This window comes from Atractosteus spatula, chromosome 22, assembly GCF_055471065.1.
Source record: "Atractosteus spatula isolate fAtrSpa1 chromosome 22, fAtrSpa1.hap1, whole genome shotgun sequence".
NCBI classification, from domain to species: domain Eukaryota; kingdom Metazoa; phylum Chordata; class Actinopteri; order Semionotiformes; family Lepisosteidae; genus Atractosteus; species Atractosteus spatula.
The window spans coordinates 3,503,097-3,519,968 of record NC_142727.1 but is presented as its reverse complement, the minus strand read 5'-3'; the positions used below and the strand labels follow the sequence as shown (position 1 = coordinate 3,519,968).

General features: G+C 48.5%; 1 protein-coding gene across 1 annotated transcript; it reads right to left on the bottom strand.

The window, feature by feature from the left end:
• Positions 1-7,260: 7,260 nt before the first annotated feature.
• LOC148816630 (uncharacterized) lies at positions 7,261-16,127 on the bottom strand. The gene is made up of 6 exons (XM_088940137.1): positions 16,117-16,127; positions 12,645-12,811; positions 12,161-12,199; positions 11,195-11,311; positions 10,226-10,250; positions 7,261-9,434 (listed from the first exon to the last, which is right to left on the bottom strand). The coding sequence occupies exons 1-6, from the start codon at positions 16,125-16,127 to the stop codon at positions 9,365-9,367; spliced, it is 429 nt and encodes a 142-aa protein (XP_088796263.1). The 3' UTR covers positions 7,261-9,364.
• Positions 16,128-16,872: the final 745 nt, after the last annotated feature.

Below are 16,872 nucleotides of genomic sequence, written 5' to 3'. Positions count from 1 at the left end.
AAGAAAGGAGATCTATCTTCTCTCTGTGGCTTTTCATTGAAACTGAGCGCCTCTCCCACACGGTTGTCGTATTAGTGTTCGGGAGGCGTTTTGGTGGTTTTTTTTTCCAGCAGCGAACTGTGTGAGCGAGCGGCAGAGAAACCTTGTGCCCGTGTGTGTGTGGTGTGTGTGAGAAGATTAAGAGTGGCCAGCGGCACTTATCTGCCCTCTCTGGCTCCCACGTCTGCGTGACGAGGTGGGGGGAGGAAAGCCGAGAGACCCCTGGTGGCCACCCGGATGACCTCCATGAGCACCTTGCCAGGAGCTTGAAAGGCGGCAGCTGTGGGTGCCAGTTGTCCAGCGCGCACAAAACGTTTCCTAGACTTCCTGAAGGGGCAACGCTAATGCCCAAACACAGGAATCGCAAAACAGTGGAGCAGCCAGCACCCAGACTCAGCACAGGGGAGGAGCCCCTGCCTGGCTAGTGTAGGGACATTAAAGGCTGTTAAGGCAGAGCAGTCAATGAATGAGTGAATGAATGAAGGGCAAAGGCAGTAGCAGCTCTGGGAGTGGTGAATGAGTGAATGAATGAAGGGCAAAGGCAGAAGCAGCTCTGGGAGTGGTGAATGAGTGAGTGAATGCAGGGCAAAGGCAGTAGCAGCTCTGGGAGTGGTGAATGAGTGAGTGAATGAAGGGCAAAGGCAGTAGCAGCTCTGAGAGTGGTGAATGAATGAATGAGTGAAACTCAAAGGCAGTAGATGCGGCTCTGGGAGTGGTGAATGAATGAGGGAAGCTCAAAAGTAGTAGATGCAGCTCTGGGAGAGGTGAAGCTCAAAAGCAGTGTGGTGATGAGTGAATGAGTGAAGTATGGAAGCAGTAGATGAAGCTCCGGGGTTAATGAATTGATTGCAATGGCGGTAGACGCAGCTCTGGAGCTCGTGATCTTTGTAACCTAAACACACGCCCATGTTATATCCTCCACCGACCTCTTCACAGGAACAGGGAGTGCACAAAAGGAGAAAGGAAAGTGCATGTAAAACTGAGAATCAGAGACAGGTGAAACAGTAAAACGTTGGTATAAAAAAGAAAAGTTCAACTGATGTTTGAGCTACACTTTAAGGGATTCTGGGAAGGGAGCAATGTGAAGACAGGGGCTTATTGATTTGCAATGCACCCTGGGAACGTTCTTCCACTCGGAATATGACCTCAATGTATTTACACCCACAGATAATGTGGGTGTGCTGGTGTATAGCCTCATGTTTGAGAGCATAACAGCACACCTTCTGAAAAGTGAACTGCTGTACTGCTGTACTGTACAGTAATTCAGTCCTGAGTCTCTTGTCCGCTTGGATAGTGTCAATTTCACGAGTGGGAGACCAGAGCAGAAAAGTTGTCAGTGTCTTGTGCTCTGGTGACCAGCTGGAAGAACAGCACCAGTTTCCAGAAAGCAATGAGGAATCTGAAAGTCACTGAATCTGATCATTATTTAATAATAATAAATAATAATAATTGCTTACACTTATATAGTGTTTTTTTCTGGACACTCCACTCAAAGCTCTTTACAGGTAATGGGGATCCCCTCCACACCCACCAGTGTGCAGCCCCACCTGGATGATGCTCCAGTACTCTCCCCACACACCAGCTCTCAGTGGGGAGGAGAGCAGAGGGATGAAGCCAGTTCAGAGATGGGGATTATTAGGAGGCCATGATTGGTAAAGGCCAGGACACTGGGGCAACACCCCTACTCTTTTCGAGAAACGCCCTGGGATTTTTAATGACCACAGAGAGTCAGGACCTCGGTTTTATGTCTTAACTGAAGGACGGCGCCTTTTTACAGTGCAGTGTCCCCGTCACTATACTGGGGCATTAGGACCCACACAGACCGCAGGGTGAGCGCCACCTGCTGGCCCCACTAACACCTCTTCCAGCAGCAGCCTCAGCTTTCCCAGGAGTCTCCCCTCCAGGTACTGGCCAGGCTCACACCTGCTGAGCTCCAGTGGGGCTGCCAGCTGGGAGCTGCCGGGTGATATGGCTGATATGTCGATATATATTTTCTGAATGCCTGCGAATTCAAACGAAATGCTACCGGGACAGTTTGATTTTGTTTTTGTTCTCCTGTAAAAAGACCAAGTCGCTGAATTTACCTCACACCTGATTTCTTCCAAAACTTCCCTTAAGAGTCCCGCTGCGCAGCAAAAGCCATTTTCTTGCGCGGTGTGGTGATGGACGGAAACCGTTACGATTTCAAACGGTATCCGTGGGAACGGCGGGCCGCCGTTGCTCAGAGAAGTTTCTGGAAGGCTGCGGTGCCCATCTGAAAATCCACCCCGAGGTGTGAAAACGAACTTCCTGTGTCATCAGTCCTGCCAGGTGAGGCAACCGTCGCACAACCCACTCGAGGACTCGAGCTCTGAGGAGAGAGGAGACGTCTTGTCTATTAAAAAGGAGAGACGACACAGCGGCTAATGTCACAGGCATCTCAGGCCTTGCCTTGTCAGATCGTGAGTTGGTGGGACTGGGGAGCGGGCAGATCAGGACAGAGATAGCTCTGCTGTTTACTTCACACCTCAATGTGCTTCAAGAAAGTGAGAAAACAAAGTGCAATTTCTGCCAAACCACAGCAGTGGCCCTGCCCCTGAACTCTCGCTGGGTTAAAAATAGAGCACAGTTGTTATTGAAAGCTTTATTTCCGGGTATACTTCTGATCGGGGCGTGTCTGATGCTTCTGGCTTGTTTTATATCGGATTTCTCCTTGGACAAAAAACAACAACGCGTTCTGCTGCCTTTACGAAAACCAAGACAAGACTTCGCTGATCTGCTCTGATCTTGAAACCCATCCGAATAGTAACAGAGGAGATCTCACTGATCTTGAAATCCCCCAAAATAGTAACAGAGGAGATCTCACTGATCTTGAAATCCACCTGAATAGTAACAGAAGAGACCTCAGTGATCTTGCAATCTACCTGAATAGTAACAGAGGAGACCTTGGTGATCTTGAAATCCACCTGAATATTAACAGAGGAGACCTCAGTGATCTTGCAATCCACCTGAATAGTAACAGAGGAGACCTCAGTGATCTTGCAATCCACCTGAATAGTAACAGAAGAGACCTTAGTGATCTTGCAATCCACCTGAATAGTAACAGAGGAGATCTCACTGATCTTGAAATCCACCTGAATAGTAACAGAGGAGACCTCAGTGATCTTGAAATCCACCTGAATATTAACAGATGAGACCTCGGTGATCTTGAAATCCACCTGAATAGTAACAGAGGAGACCTCAGTGATCTTGAAATCCACCCGAATAGTAACAGAGGAGACCTCAGTGATCTTGAAATCCACCTGAATATTAACAGAGGAGAAACCTCACTGTTCTTGAAATCCCCCAGAATATTAACAGAGTAGAAACCTCACTGTTCTTGAAATCCCCCAGAATATTAGCTAAGGGGGGGAGAGACATTGATGGTGGCCCCTCCCCCAGTGGCTGATTGACAGCTGGTGTGTGCAATGAGACTGGTCAGCCTGTGGCATTGCTGTTAGAGGTCAGCCAGCTGCAGATAGACCGCCCTCCATCTAACAGGTAAGCAAGAGCCCGCCTGCTGCAGGACATCACGAAAGACCAGCAGCAGCAGAGAGAGAGAGCACCTGGAGAACAACACAGCATCTGTCACCCGTCCTTTCACAGCCAGTACTCCAGTACTGTTGCAGTGGGTTGGTGCCCAACCTTGCAGACAGTGTGCGCTAGGCAGGGCACACGAGCATACAGGGCACATTTAAGAGAGGCGCCATTTTACTTAGGCAATAAGTCTTTGGACTGCGGGTGGAAACTGGGGCACCTGGAGAAAAATAATGATTAATAATCCTCACACTTATACAGCGCTTTTCTGGACACTCCACTCAAAGCGCTTTACAGGTCATGGGGATCCCCTCCACCCCCACCAGTGTGCAGCCCCACCTGGAGGATGCTCCAGTCCTCTCCCCACACACCAGCTCTCAGTGGGGAGGAGAGCTGAGTGATGAAGCCAATTCATAGAGGGGGATTATTAGGAGGCCATGACTGGTAAAGGCCGGGAGGAAATTTGGCCAGGACGCCGGGGTAACACCCCTACTCTTTTCGAGAAACACCCTGGGATTTTTAATGACCACAGAGAGTCAGGACCTCGGTTTTACGTCTCATGTGAAGGACGGCGCCTTTTTACAGTAAAGTGTCCCCGTCACTATACTGGGGCATTAGGACCCACACAGACTGCAGGGTGAGTGCCCCCTGCTGGTCCCACTAACACCTCTTCCAGCAGCAACCTTAGCTTTCCCAGGAGTCTCCCATCCAGGTACTGGCCAGGCACTGGCCAGGCTCACACCTGCTGAGCTCCAGTGGGGCTGCCAGCTGGGAGTTGCAGGGGGATATGGCTGCTGGCAATACTGAACGTGCCATGAGAACAGGTTGCACAGTGGTTACTACCGTGAATTTCCCATGTTTAAAGGATGATTTCCCCACTGAATTAACGCATCTTACATTATTTAAGAAAATGTTATAACCACATGTAATGGTTACACATTTGACACTTGTAAGAGGGCAGAGAAGGGTCAGACAAAATGGTGGTTCTTGTCTGAACTACATTTCCCAGGAAGCAGTGGGGGGGATGACCGGCCATCACAGGTCACCTGACCAATTGAGGGAAGGCAATTGGTCAGGGGACAGTTAAAAGCCAGAAAGGAAGGAGTTTGCAGGTGGCTGTTTTTTTCCTCTCTCTTTAATTGAGGGTAAGATGTCAAAACCTCTGTTTTCTGCTGCATCCATGAAAAAATGAAAGAGAAAGGAAGCGTCTGGATGGCTGACTCTGGAGCTTGTGACTTTGAAATGTGAGTTTTTGGAAGAGGTTAAAGAAATATTCCCCTTTGGAGCTGATGATCTGCTAAACTGGCCAGCTTCTTCTAAAGAATGTATTTCTGGAGCTGCCCACTTGTGCATTAGTGGTGTCTGGTGTGTGAGGGTGCTTTGCTGATAATGGGACTTGTGTTTAGGTGTGTTTCCTCTGCCATTCTTGGCTCAATCTGTGTAGCCTTGGTGAATTTCCACACATCTCTGCACTTTGATTAGACCAGGGCATCTTAAACTCCACTGCACATTCTCACTCGCATTGTTAGTCTAATTATTTAATTAGCTGCGTAATTGTAATACAGGGTGATTTATAGCTAATGATACCTTTAAATTAAATGAATGGCTTGCGTAATCAGCTGTAAAAGACTTTAAGAACAAATCCTATGATCTGATTTAGAAAGCGAGGATGTTAATTGTTTAGAATGATGTGCAATGTTTTTTTTATTTTTTGTAATAGCATAATGTGCAATGTTTTTCGTCTCTCTTTTTTTTCATTCTATCTAAATGTAGACAAACTAAATGTAGGAGTGCTGGGTGTCCATAAAAAAATTCCTTCAGGGGACAATAAAATCTCTATCAATCTAATCGAAATTGGCGGATTGAAACACAGACCAGAAAATCTCGTGAAACTGAGTCTGACACCCCCCAGTGTCAAATGTTGTAGGATTAAAAAGAGGTCAAAGAAGAGCAGCAAGAATGATTCCTGGTCTCAGGAGAGTGTTGGTTCTAGTCGGGTTATAGGAACTCAATCTCTTCAGTCTAGAGGGAAGGAGATTGAGAAGGGTTTTGATTAATAAAATCCTAAGGGAAATGTTGTTAACCCCCAAGGACCTAGGAAATAGGGAAATGGGACCACAATTAAGAATCCATTTAGGTCTTCGCAAAGAGTTGAAACCTGCAGCTCCCAGCTGGCAGCCCCACTGGAGCCCAGCAGTGTGAGCCTGGTCAGTATCTGGATAGGAGACTCCTGGGAAAGCTAAGGCTGCTGCTGGAAGAAGTGTTAGTGGGGCCAGTAGGGGGCGCTCACCCTGCGGTCTGTGTGGGTCCTAATGCCCCAGTATAGTGACGGGGACACTACACTGTAAAAAGGCGCCGTCCTTCAGATGAGACGTAAAACTGAGGTCCTGACTCTCTGTGGTCATTAAAATTCCCAGGGTGTTTCACGAAAAGAGCAGGGGTGTCACCCCAGTGTCCTGACCAAATTTCCCCCTGGCCCTTACCAATCATGGCCTCCTAATAATCCCCATCTCTGAACTGGCTTCATCACTCTGCTCTCCTCCCCACTGAGAGCTGGTGTGTGGGGAGAGGACTGGAGCATCATCCAGGTGGGGCTGCACACTGGTAGGGGTGGAGGGGATCCCCATGACCTGTCAAGAGCTTTGAGTGGAGTGTGCAGAAAAACGCTATATAGATGTGAGTAATTTTCTTATTATGAGCAGCAAATAAAAGGGGCTAGTTTTAATAAGGGGGAGGGGAGGAAATGGGAGGAAACTCCGCTCTGACCCCCAGCTTCTCTCCCTGTCTGTGTGTCTCATGGAGATCAAGCTGGGGTCTGCGAAAAGACAAATTCCTGATGCAAGAAATTGTATATGGCCAATAAAGTGATCTGATCTGAAACTGGAAGATCAAAGGTCAGCTTCACCTGCCTTTTGAGAACAGGAGAAATCCTCTGCAGTTTGGGCTGAAAATATTGTCCACACCACTGAAACTCATTTCTCATTGTTCAGGAATTTGGGACTGGGATGCACAAGCTCTCCCAGAGAGGAATAAGTGCTACTGTACATTTAGAACCAGGAACGTTCCTGCTTCAACCTGGGACAAGAGGAAAAACGGGAGACACCTGTGACCTTTTATATTATGGACAACTGATATAAGGAGGTAGTCGTTGTGGGGAAAACACTGGAATTTGCTTAAGAAAAAGGGAAAATAAATATTTGTTCACCAAAGCTGTTAAGCCATTTTTTAAATCAAATTAGCCATCTGGAGAAGGTTTTTTTTTTTTATAAGAACCAACCAACCCCGACATCCCTTTTGCTGTGCTGCCACCTAGTGGCGGACGTTCATATCTCAATGGCGATTGCTCGTTTAAGTTTTCTCTCGGCAAGTTTAGGCCACACACACAGCGCCTTCAAGAAAGGACTGATACTCGGAGAACGGCTGTGGACCACAGGGGCGCCGATACCTTTCTCCTTCTGCCACTCTGTGTTGAGAGTTTGGGGTTTGAGGATGGAGTCATTTTAAAACCACAATACTGTGACGTTTGGCCACGACTGATTTAGTAGCGACGAACGCTGCTAATGAAATAAACTTCGCTTTCAAAGGCGCTATATCCAATAATCATATGTTTGGCATTTGGACATATAATGATGCTGCTTTTCCAGGGGGAAAAAAAAGAATATGCCATTAAAAGAATAAATAACAAACTTTATTGTATATAACACCTCTTAAAAATGGCTTCTCAAAGCAGCTTGCAGACAAAAGTGGCCGATGAGAGGAGACAGCAGGATGACACAGTTACAGTAAGGGTTTGGAATACAGGAGGAGAGCAAAGGAGGAGATGCAGAACCAGTTCAAGAAAGGTCCTTCTGAAGAAAAAGGTTCCGAGTCTTGATTTTGAAAAAGCTCAGGGAAGGTGACTCGGATATCCGTGGGGATAGTTCCAGAGCATAATGGGACATAATGGGAGAAGGCCCTGTCACTCTTAGTGTTGACAGGCTTGGGGGGACAGTAAGGAGACCAGAATTAGAAGAGCGAAGGTTGTGAGGTGGGGAGTAGGGCGATAATAGCTCAGACAGGTACTGAGGTGCAGAGCCTGATAGGTGAGCAGGAGGATTTTGAAGTCGTCACGGAATTTGCCAGGGAGCCAGTGCGAGGACTCCAGGACAGGAGTAATGTGAACACTTGCACTAGACCTGGTCAGGATTCTGGCTGCTGAATTTTGGACATACCTGTACTGGAGTTCGCTCAGTGTGGATTTAGATACCCCAGCGAGTAGGACATTACAGTAATCAATTTGAGAGGAAACAAAAGTGTTGACCAGTTTTTCCAGTAACAGTTAGTGACAACATAGGATGTAGCCTGGCAATATTTCTGGGGTGGAAGAGTGATGTTTTTGTTGCCCATGCGAGTCAAACGTCATGCCTGGATCAAATATCGCCCTCAGGCGCTTCAATTTAGATTGAAATTCAAGTGCAGTTCCATCCACAGATACTAACGGCTACTGCATTGCCTTTCATAGTCACACAAATGGGGATCACCAGAAAAACATGACTGCAGTCTTGTCGCAGGTTAAAAGCTGGAAATTGAGCCGTCCATGTGTTTGTCAGATATGCAAGTGGACAGAACAGACAGAACCACTGCAGTGTCAGATTGATTATGGACATAGATTTGAGTTTCATCAGCTTGGAAATGGTCATTTAGACCATGTGATCCTCATAGCTGCCCACAGGGGAACATGTACCTGCTGAACAGTAGGGAGATCAGTATCAAGCCCTCAGGAACACCAGACTTAACGAACCTGATTTCAGGACTGAACCCACCCCCCCCAAGAGAGACAAAGTGACAGCGATCAGAGACGTAAGACTTGGACCTATTGTATCCTGGTATGCGGTCCAGTGCTCCTTCAAAGACTAGATTTTAGGTGATGTCTTCCTGGCCTAAACATGCGTTTTCAATTCGATCAATTCATTAAATGTGACTCCTTGTTGAATTTGTTCTGTCTTGTTAAATTTATCCTCCTGTGTGGTGGGGGGTGGAGGGAAAAAACTTCTAAAGTTCTAAAGGCCTGGACTAGTAAAAAAAGCAAACAGATTGCTGTCTTAGCAGCAATGCTTTAATCTTGACCCTTACATCTATTGTTTTGCGATGTGATGAAGCCTGTTTTATACAAATAAAGAAGATGCAGGCTATTTCTCTCCTGGTTTCAAAGAAAGAAGGCAGCTGTCACAGGAATTTAATGCGTCAAGTTGCCCAGAAGGCTTCAGCAATGCACGCACACGGTTTTAAGCCTCATAAAATCCCAAATGACTGGAAACCAGGAAGACTTGTGGAGGAGGCTGGAAAAATCCAGAGTTTAAGACTCCGATCTGAGGACTAGAGGGGTAGAAACTGAGTGCATGTAGCTGACGACCAAGAAGAGGCTTGACTTCTCCATCCTTGTCACATCCCTTACATTGTCCGGAGTCATTGCAGGGGTCAGGGGCCAGAGGTCAGAGGGCAGCATAAACAGGTGTTTGACCCCGATGGGTCAAATTGCCTGTAAGGTCACGGATTCCTTTAAAAGATTATCCAGGACTTAACGAGAACAGAAAAAAGAAGAGTCGGGACAGGAAGGCATTTTCCTTTTGGTTTTTCCCCCGAGTGCGAGATGTGTCCGCTGTCCAGCTGGTCCCTCAGGGAGGTGAAAAGGGGGGTCTGGGTAAGAGCAGGGTTGGGGTTCCTGGGAGAACATCACCCCCACTCGTATATCTGTCCTGTCCTCTGCCCTCTCCTCTCCAGTGGGATGGCGCTATTTCTCACTCTTGGCCACAATGGCGCTGACGGAGAAGGGTTTTGGAGCCTTCTTCAATCCTAGATGTCTGTGGGAAGGTACAAAACACGTATGAGATCAATGTTGATATATCGCACTGCCACTGGGCTTATATACAGGGTCCCTACTGGACCAGTACACTCACAGGGTCTGTGAGACAGGGTCACTACTGGACCAGTATGCCCCGACTATATGAGACAGGATCACCACTGGGGCCAGTACACACACAGGGTCACCACTGGACCAGTATGCCCAGGCTGTATGAGACAGGGTCACCACTGGGTCACACCGTACACTCAACCTATGTGAGACAGGATCACTACTGGACCAGTACACGCACAGGGTCACCACTGGGTCACACCGTACACTCAACCTATGTGAGACAGGGTCACTACTGGACCAGTACCCACACAGGGTCACCACTGGGGCCAGTACACCCACCCTGCATGAGACAGGATCACTACTGGGCCAGTACACACACAGGGTCACCACTGGGGCCAGTACACCCAACCTGTATGAGACAGGATTACTACTGGGCCAGTACACACACAGGGTCACCACTGGACCAGTATGCCCAGCCTGTAGAGACAGGGTCACCACTGGGTCACACCGTACACTCAGCCTATGTGAGACAGGGTCACTACTGGGCCAGTACACACACAGGGTCACTAGTAGGCCAGTCCATACAGGCTCTGTAACACAGGGTCACCGCTGAGCCAGTAAATAACCACTTGACCTGCTGGGGTTGGGTGAATCTGAATTTGGCCAGAGTTTGAGAAACTCAGCAGGCCTTGCAGTTTGAGACACGTCTGCGCGCTTGAAGGATGGTCAGGGACTTACTTTAGGGTTATTTTCTTGAAGGATTCTGTAAGAAAAGAAAGAGAACATAATCATCCTTCAGAGCAGAGAACTCGTCCTCTTTGTAGCTGTACACAGCAATGATCCAGTTGACTTTATCATCTCTACTCTATACCCCTCTGATTCTCACTGGGCTCTGATGGACTGTACCATCTCTACTCTACATCCCTCCCAGTCTCACTGGGATCTGATGGACTGTACCATCTGTGTTCTACACTCTTATCCACCTGATCAAACTCCTATAATTGAAGACTGATTTGCTTCTTGAAATTCAATGCCCCCAGCTCAGACGTACACCACACTTTCCGCAGTGCACCCCAGGGGTACACATTCCTGGTGCAGGTGGCCCCCACACCTGCAAGTTTTCATTCATCAGCTGGGTTTCCTTGGTGTGCTTGTTGTACCTGAACGAACAAACGTGCTTGATTGGAATGTTTGCGAGTTATCTGCTCAAAGGACTTGGATTTTATCTTTGATCCGAAATCTAATAGTATTGCTCTTAAGCTGCACCTAGTCTTGCCGGTTCGAATGAATCCTGTAATTAAGTCGGTTCAGGGCACAGCTGGGTAACTGGGAGATGGGCTGGTATTGGAGCAGTGTTCCGCATTGCTGCCTTGCAGAGCTGAGGCCCTGGGTTCACTTCCTGGGGTGCTGTCTGTGTGGGGTTTGCATGTTCTCCACAAGTTTGTCTGCGTTCCCCCCCCAGGTGCTTCAGGTTTCCTGGCATGCTGCTGGGAAAATCTGCCCTGCTGTGAGTGTGTGTGTCTGTGTGTGCCCTGTGATGAACTGGCATCTCATCATGTGTGTATCCTGCCTTGTGCCCACTGCTTTCTGGGACAGGCTCCAGCTCTTCAGTGACCCTGTACTGCATGAAGTGGTTAGACAATGGCTGGATGTTTGGATAAAGGATCAGCAGGGGAAACGAGTCGGGGAGATGGAGAGGGGACTCACTGCGCCGGCAGCAACAGATCTTCTTGCAGCAGTGCTTCAGCAGGCAGACAATCAGCAGGCAGGCCAGGATCGACAGGCCGATGGTGATGCCAATCCCGGCAGGCCCCACGCGATGACCTGAAACGCACACCCGCAGACACTGGTAACTCTCCGTTTTGTTTCCGCCTTGCCATCCCCCTCCAACGCCATCGCTCCCACCCTGCCTGAAGTAGTACTACCGCGAGTGCCTTCTCTCCCAGCGGCCCTTGACCGCAGTTCGCCACTTCCTGTTCTGTCTATACCACGGGGGGTTTCGCTTAAAGTCCCATCATGCCCAGCGCCAGCTGGGGAAAAGCCCAGAGAGAGGCCGGGGTCGTTTAACATCAGATCACAATTGCACCAGAAGTCGTAGATCTGATTGCAGGCCTGGGAATCGGGTGACAAAGGACTGAATATTTAGTCCGCTGAAAGCAGATCCCTTCTTTTTTCCCCATTCCTCATCCTGTGAGCTACACGGTTATGGAAGAAACAAAGCCACGTTCGTTGTCCGATTTGGTGATCTGTTTCATTCAGTGTTATGTAGCCTATGAATGAAAAGAGAGGTAGGGGGGCCTTCGTTAAACGTTTTTGTAATTACCCACAGCTGGCCCTGCCCACTAGTGCCAGCAGGGGCATTTACCATGGCATTGGTAAATTCCCAATGCCATGTAATGACAACACCGTAAGCTTGCAGTTGCTCTTGTCACCCACTGGGTGGCGCTGTTGAGCGGAGCATTTCGGGCACCCCCCCCTTGCAAACAGAGAGCCCTACCCCTCCCAGGCAGCACTTGGCAATGGTGAACTACGCTACAGGGCTCCGCTCTGCGGCCACGTTGCCAACAGCAGCAAACTTTATTTGAACCCGGGCTCGGCTGCTTGGAAGGCAGCACAGGAAGAGCACAGAACGGACAACACGGAGATTATCGGCGGTGTGGAGGGCGTACTCACTCGGGGGAGGGACGGTTGCCATGCCAGCTAGCGGGTTTCCTGCGAAAAAGGAAAGATGTCTAATGAAACAATTAGGAGAGCCAAAGAGACGCCTGCTTTGCCAAAGACCGTGGGGGTAAAAATCGGATCGAGGGTCTGGAAATGTCGGCACTCGCTTGGTTTTGCCTGTCTGATGGAGGGATCCTGTGTTGACCCTTCTCAAGTCCTGTCTCAAATGCAATAGTGCAATAGCTACTTTGATATGTATATTTTCACATGTATTTCAGTGCTATATCTCCCTGCAACACACCGCTGGCAGCCCACTGACGCTCAGAAAGTGTGAGCCTGGATGGGCGACCCTGTGGTCTGTGTGGGTCCTAAAAAAAAAAAACGCGAACCTGACTCTCTGGGGTCATCTGTACCACGGACCGCTGTCTCGCGGGACTTGCTCGGCCGAACAGATCAGCCTGCAGCCTGTCCGTCCTCCACCAGCCGGGCCTCTTACCGATTGTGTTGTCCGTCGTCCTGGAAATCCAGCGGGATAATCCCCCTCTCACTCCCTCATCCTCGCGCCTTGTCCTTCTCTGGCTGTCGGTTCTGAAAATGTGGCGCTTCTCCCTCTGCCTGCTCTCAAATACTCCCGTCCGCTCTCCTCTGTCGTCCTGCGGGTAACTGGATCGACATCATTCTTCAAACCGGTCAGGCCTCATTCCCCCTCTTTTAAAGACTGCGTAGCTGCTGTGACACTTCAACCAGCGCCAAAAAGGTTGCGCTCACCCAAGCCAGCTTCACCGTGTGCTGTCCTTGTGTGGTTTTGGACTGCTTTTCTTACAAGTGTGCAGTGGTGAGCGTTGCTGCCTTGCAGCCCTGGGGCCCCTGGATTTGATTCCTGGAGTGCTGTCTGGGTGGAGTTTGCATGTTCTCCCTGTGTTTGCTTGAGTTTCCTCTGGGTGCTTCATTTTCCTTGCGCAGGCCAAAGACATGCTGGTGGGTTAATTGGCTTCTGGGAGAAGTGTGCGTCTGTGTCTGTATGTGGCCTTGTGATGGACTGGCGTCCCGTCCGGGGTGTATCCTGCCTTGTGCCTGTTGCTTGCTGGGATAGGCCCCAGCTCCCCCAAGACCCTGTACTGGATAAGCAGCTACTGAAAGTGATATGATGTTTATCTTTGGAAGTGACTTTTCGAAAGAAAACCAGAGAGCTGCATCACAAAAACTCAGGGCAACAAAAACAAATCTTTGTTCTTTTTTGCAGGTAGACAATCCTGGGATGGGGGCACAGACAAATCAATCCTGAAAAACCTAAACCGGGAAGAAATCTGATGACAAAAGTGGACATTTCTGTCCATAACCCCAGCCTGCTGTACACAGCGAAGGCTTCTGTCTTAACACCAGAAGGGGTTTGATTTCAGACTTCAGCTGTCTGTTCATCCTGGCTTGTAGTTTATCCCCGACGTCAATAGCACTGTGGCTACAGAGCGGAATGTATTTTTGACAGGTTTCCATCCGCGTTCCTGAACTTGCTGAACTGGTTTTTAAAACCGCCGGTGGGGCCAGCGTTCTTTATCACTTCAATGTTTAAAGACGTCAGGCAGGCATGCTCTGAGCAAGCATTTACTAAAACTGAAGAGGTTAAGCTCAGTCTTCATTACACATGTCCCTGAGCCCTTGAAGGAATCTTATTCTACTCAGGATGTCCTGTCTAATGTGTCTACAAGCAGTGCTGCCACTGAGTATCTGATGTGATCAACACGGGCAATCAAAAGGGATTTGTTAAAGTCTAGATCCTGCTTTTGCAGCAATAAAAATGTGACTGTAGCCCGAAAGGTGACTGTTTTCTGGCCGGGGAGCCTTCTGAAATTAATTAAGCACGCCCACTCTGAACGGAAAGCAAGCTCAAGGCCGATGGCTGGTAGCTGGACCTGTATCTGGGGCGGTGTGGGGTGAGAGGGTTGGCTTGGTTTCTGGGGACCCCACCCCCACTGGGCTGGATCTGAGATCCCCCAGGGGTCTCCTGTGAATGGAACAAGCAGACATGCATACAAAAAAGAAATGCATTGTGGGGCTGACAGTACGTCCTCCTTATGGTCTCACGCTTTGCTACAACAGCACCGGGCCTGGTGAAATTTACACTAGCACAGCATGGTAAAGGCAGTGTTAAAAGTGGAGCAGACAGTCACAGCCAAGTAGAAGCATTGTCTTCACTAGGCTGCAAAGGTGCAATGAAATGTCTTCACATTTCACAATGACTCACAATGGTTCTAAGCTGTGCATAGTCTCTACACTGTGACCTTGTGTTAGAGTAGCCATTCTCCCACATACTCAGTGATCACATTATATATATATATAAATAATGATATAGGTGAGCTTTAAATAGAAGGGCTTTGTTCATGGTCACAGGTAGGTATAGGTGTTGATGCTCTTGTTTGCTGAGCCCGTCGGGGAGGGGGATACTGCAAGCAGATTTCTGCTGATCGAGCGCCTGTCTGTCACTCCCTGCGGTGGAGCTGAGCAGAGGCGGGTGTGCAGGACCTGATGGTGTCTGATAAGAGCAGGTAAGCAAGCAAGTGCATTATATTGTAAATTATGCAAAGGAAATTTCCTTTGACTGTTTCCTTTGATCAAATCGTGCAACGGGCTTGTACCATCGCTTTGATCCTGATTCGTGAGTAATGCTGCCTCCTCCTGATAGAAATAGTGATTTAAAAAAAAAAGGACGAATCTGCAGAAAAAAAAATGGCACAGTTTAAACTCATTGGGTGTATTTATCACTGCAGCCACAGCTGTTCCTGCGCACTTGAAGTTAAAGAGCTGCTGTCCAGTGGAAATGAATTAGAAACACTTTCGACTTCACTTGCAACCAAGCCTGGCCAGTACCTGGAGGGGAGACTCCTGGGAAAGCTGAGGCTGCTGCTGGAAGAGGTGTTAGTGGGGCCAGTAGGGGGCGCTCACCCTGCAGTCTGTGTGGGTCCTAATGCCCCAGTATAGTGACAGGGCGCCGTCCTTCAGATGAGACATAAAACCGAGGTCCTGACTCTCTGGGGTCATTAAAAATCCCAGGACGTTTCTTGAAAAGAGTTGGGATGTTACCCCCACACTAGAGCATCATCCAGGTGGGGCTGCACACTGGTGGGGGTGGAGGGGATCCCCATGACCTGTAAAGAGGTTTGAGTGGAGTGTCCAGAAGAGAGCTATAAGTGTAAGGATGTATTATACATTATTATTATAACTTTATTAGAATGTATTGAACTTGATCAACATTACACTATTAAACAATCCTTAATCAGGGACATACTGTACAACACTGAATCAGGTGTTTAATAGGAACCAGATGTTTCTGTGGCTTTTATCAGCTTGCAAAATATGCCAATATTGATACCGAACCCCTAAACCTTAATTAATATCCTGACGAAGGCTGTGCTGTGTCGAAGCATGGACAGAGTTTAATTCAGAACTACATTGGGCTGGAAAGCATGCATCCTGCTTTTTTTAATTCAGCAGTTGTGGATTCTAGACATATCTGGGCAGAGCACCTGCATTGCTAAGAGCTGGGCTTCCTGCATGCAAACCCGTGAGCTCTTTGTATTTATTTTTAGACCAGTGAGGTAGACAAGGGGTGGAGGGGCTGCTCATTTGATCTCTGCCTCGGGGTGTGAGTGCCTTCGTTTTGTCTCGGTCCGTCACTGGCGGAACCTGACTAGCGAGTCAATAGAGCCGCAGGGGACAGCCAATGAGAGACGGGCTCAGAGGAGAACCGGGCCACAGCATTTTCCTGCCAGGACACTGGAATCTGATTGGCTGCCAACCGTGTTTGTCATTGAAAAGCAAAATAAGCTCCTCCCCTTTAACCCCCAGCTAGGACCAGTAGGACGTCTCTCTCTTGAGAGGGGAGGGACTTCCTGTTTTGTTCCATCAAGGAAATGTCATGATGGTTTTTTTTTCCATGCAAATCTAGGCACAGACGTTGATTCACTGCTTACCTTCCATCCATCCACCCATTTTCTATCCACTTTATCCAGTACAGGGTCACAGTGTGCTTCAGCCTATCCCAGCAAGCAACAGGCACAAGGCAGGATATACCCTGAATGGGACACAAGACACAGACACACTCAATTATCCCAATATGTCCCAACTGACCTACAAGCATGTTTTTAGACTTTAGGGGGAAACCCACATGAATATGAAGAGAACATGCAAACTCCACACAGACAGCACCCCAGGAATCGAACCCAGGGGCCCACTGCTGCAAGGCAACAATGCTGACCACTGCACCACCATGCCACCTTTTATCTGAGCTCAATGATTGTTCATTAGGTCCGCAATCTCTATCTGAGAGATGTTGTGTCTCAGTGGCTCACCTGAACTCGATGATTGTTGATTTGGTCCAATGTCATATTTGTGGGGTGTGTTGTATGGTGCCTCTGTTTCCTCCCGCAACCCAAAGACACACTAGTGGGTTAATTCCCTTCTGGGAAAATTGGTCCTGGTGTGAGTGTGTGCCTGTGTGTCCTTGTGACTTTCACTTGCTTTTTTAGTGCAAGGGTCTCCATTTAAAGCATCAAATTAGTGAACAATTATCGCACAGGGCCTCTCTAAAATAAGCCAAAGACACACTGAGCTGTTGTGCTTTTGTTTTTGTGGTCCTTTCAGGATGCGCTGTCAACTCGCATCGAAGCAATTGAATTTCCCGTCAAGAAAGTGGCAATCTTCTCCTCTGGGGGAAACAGCCTGTTATT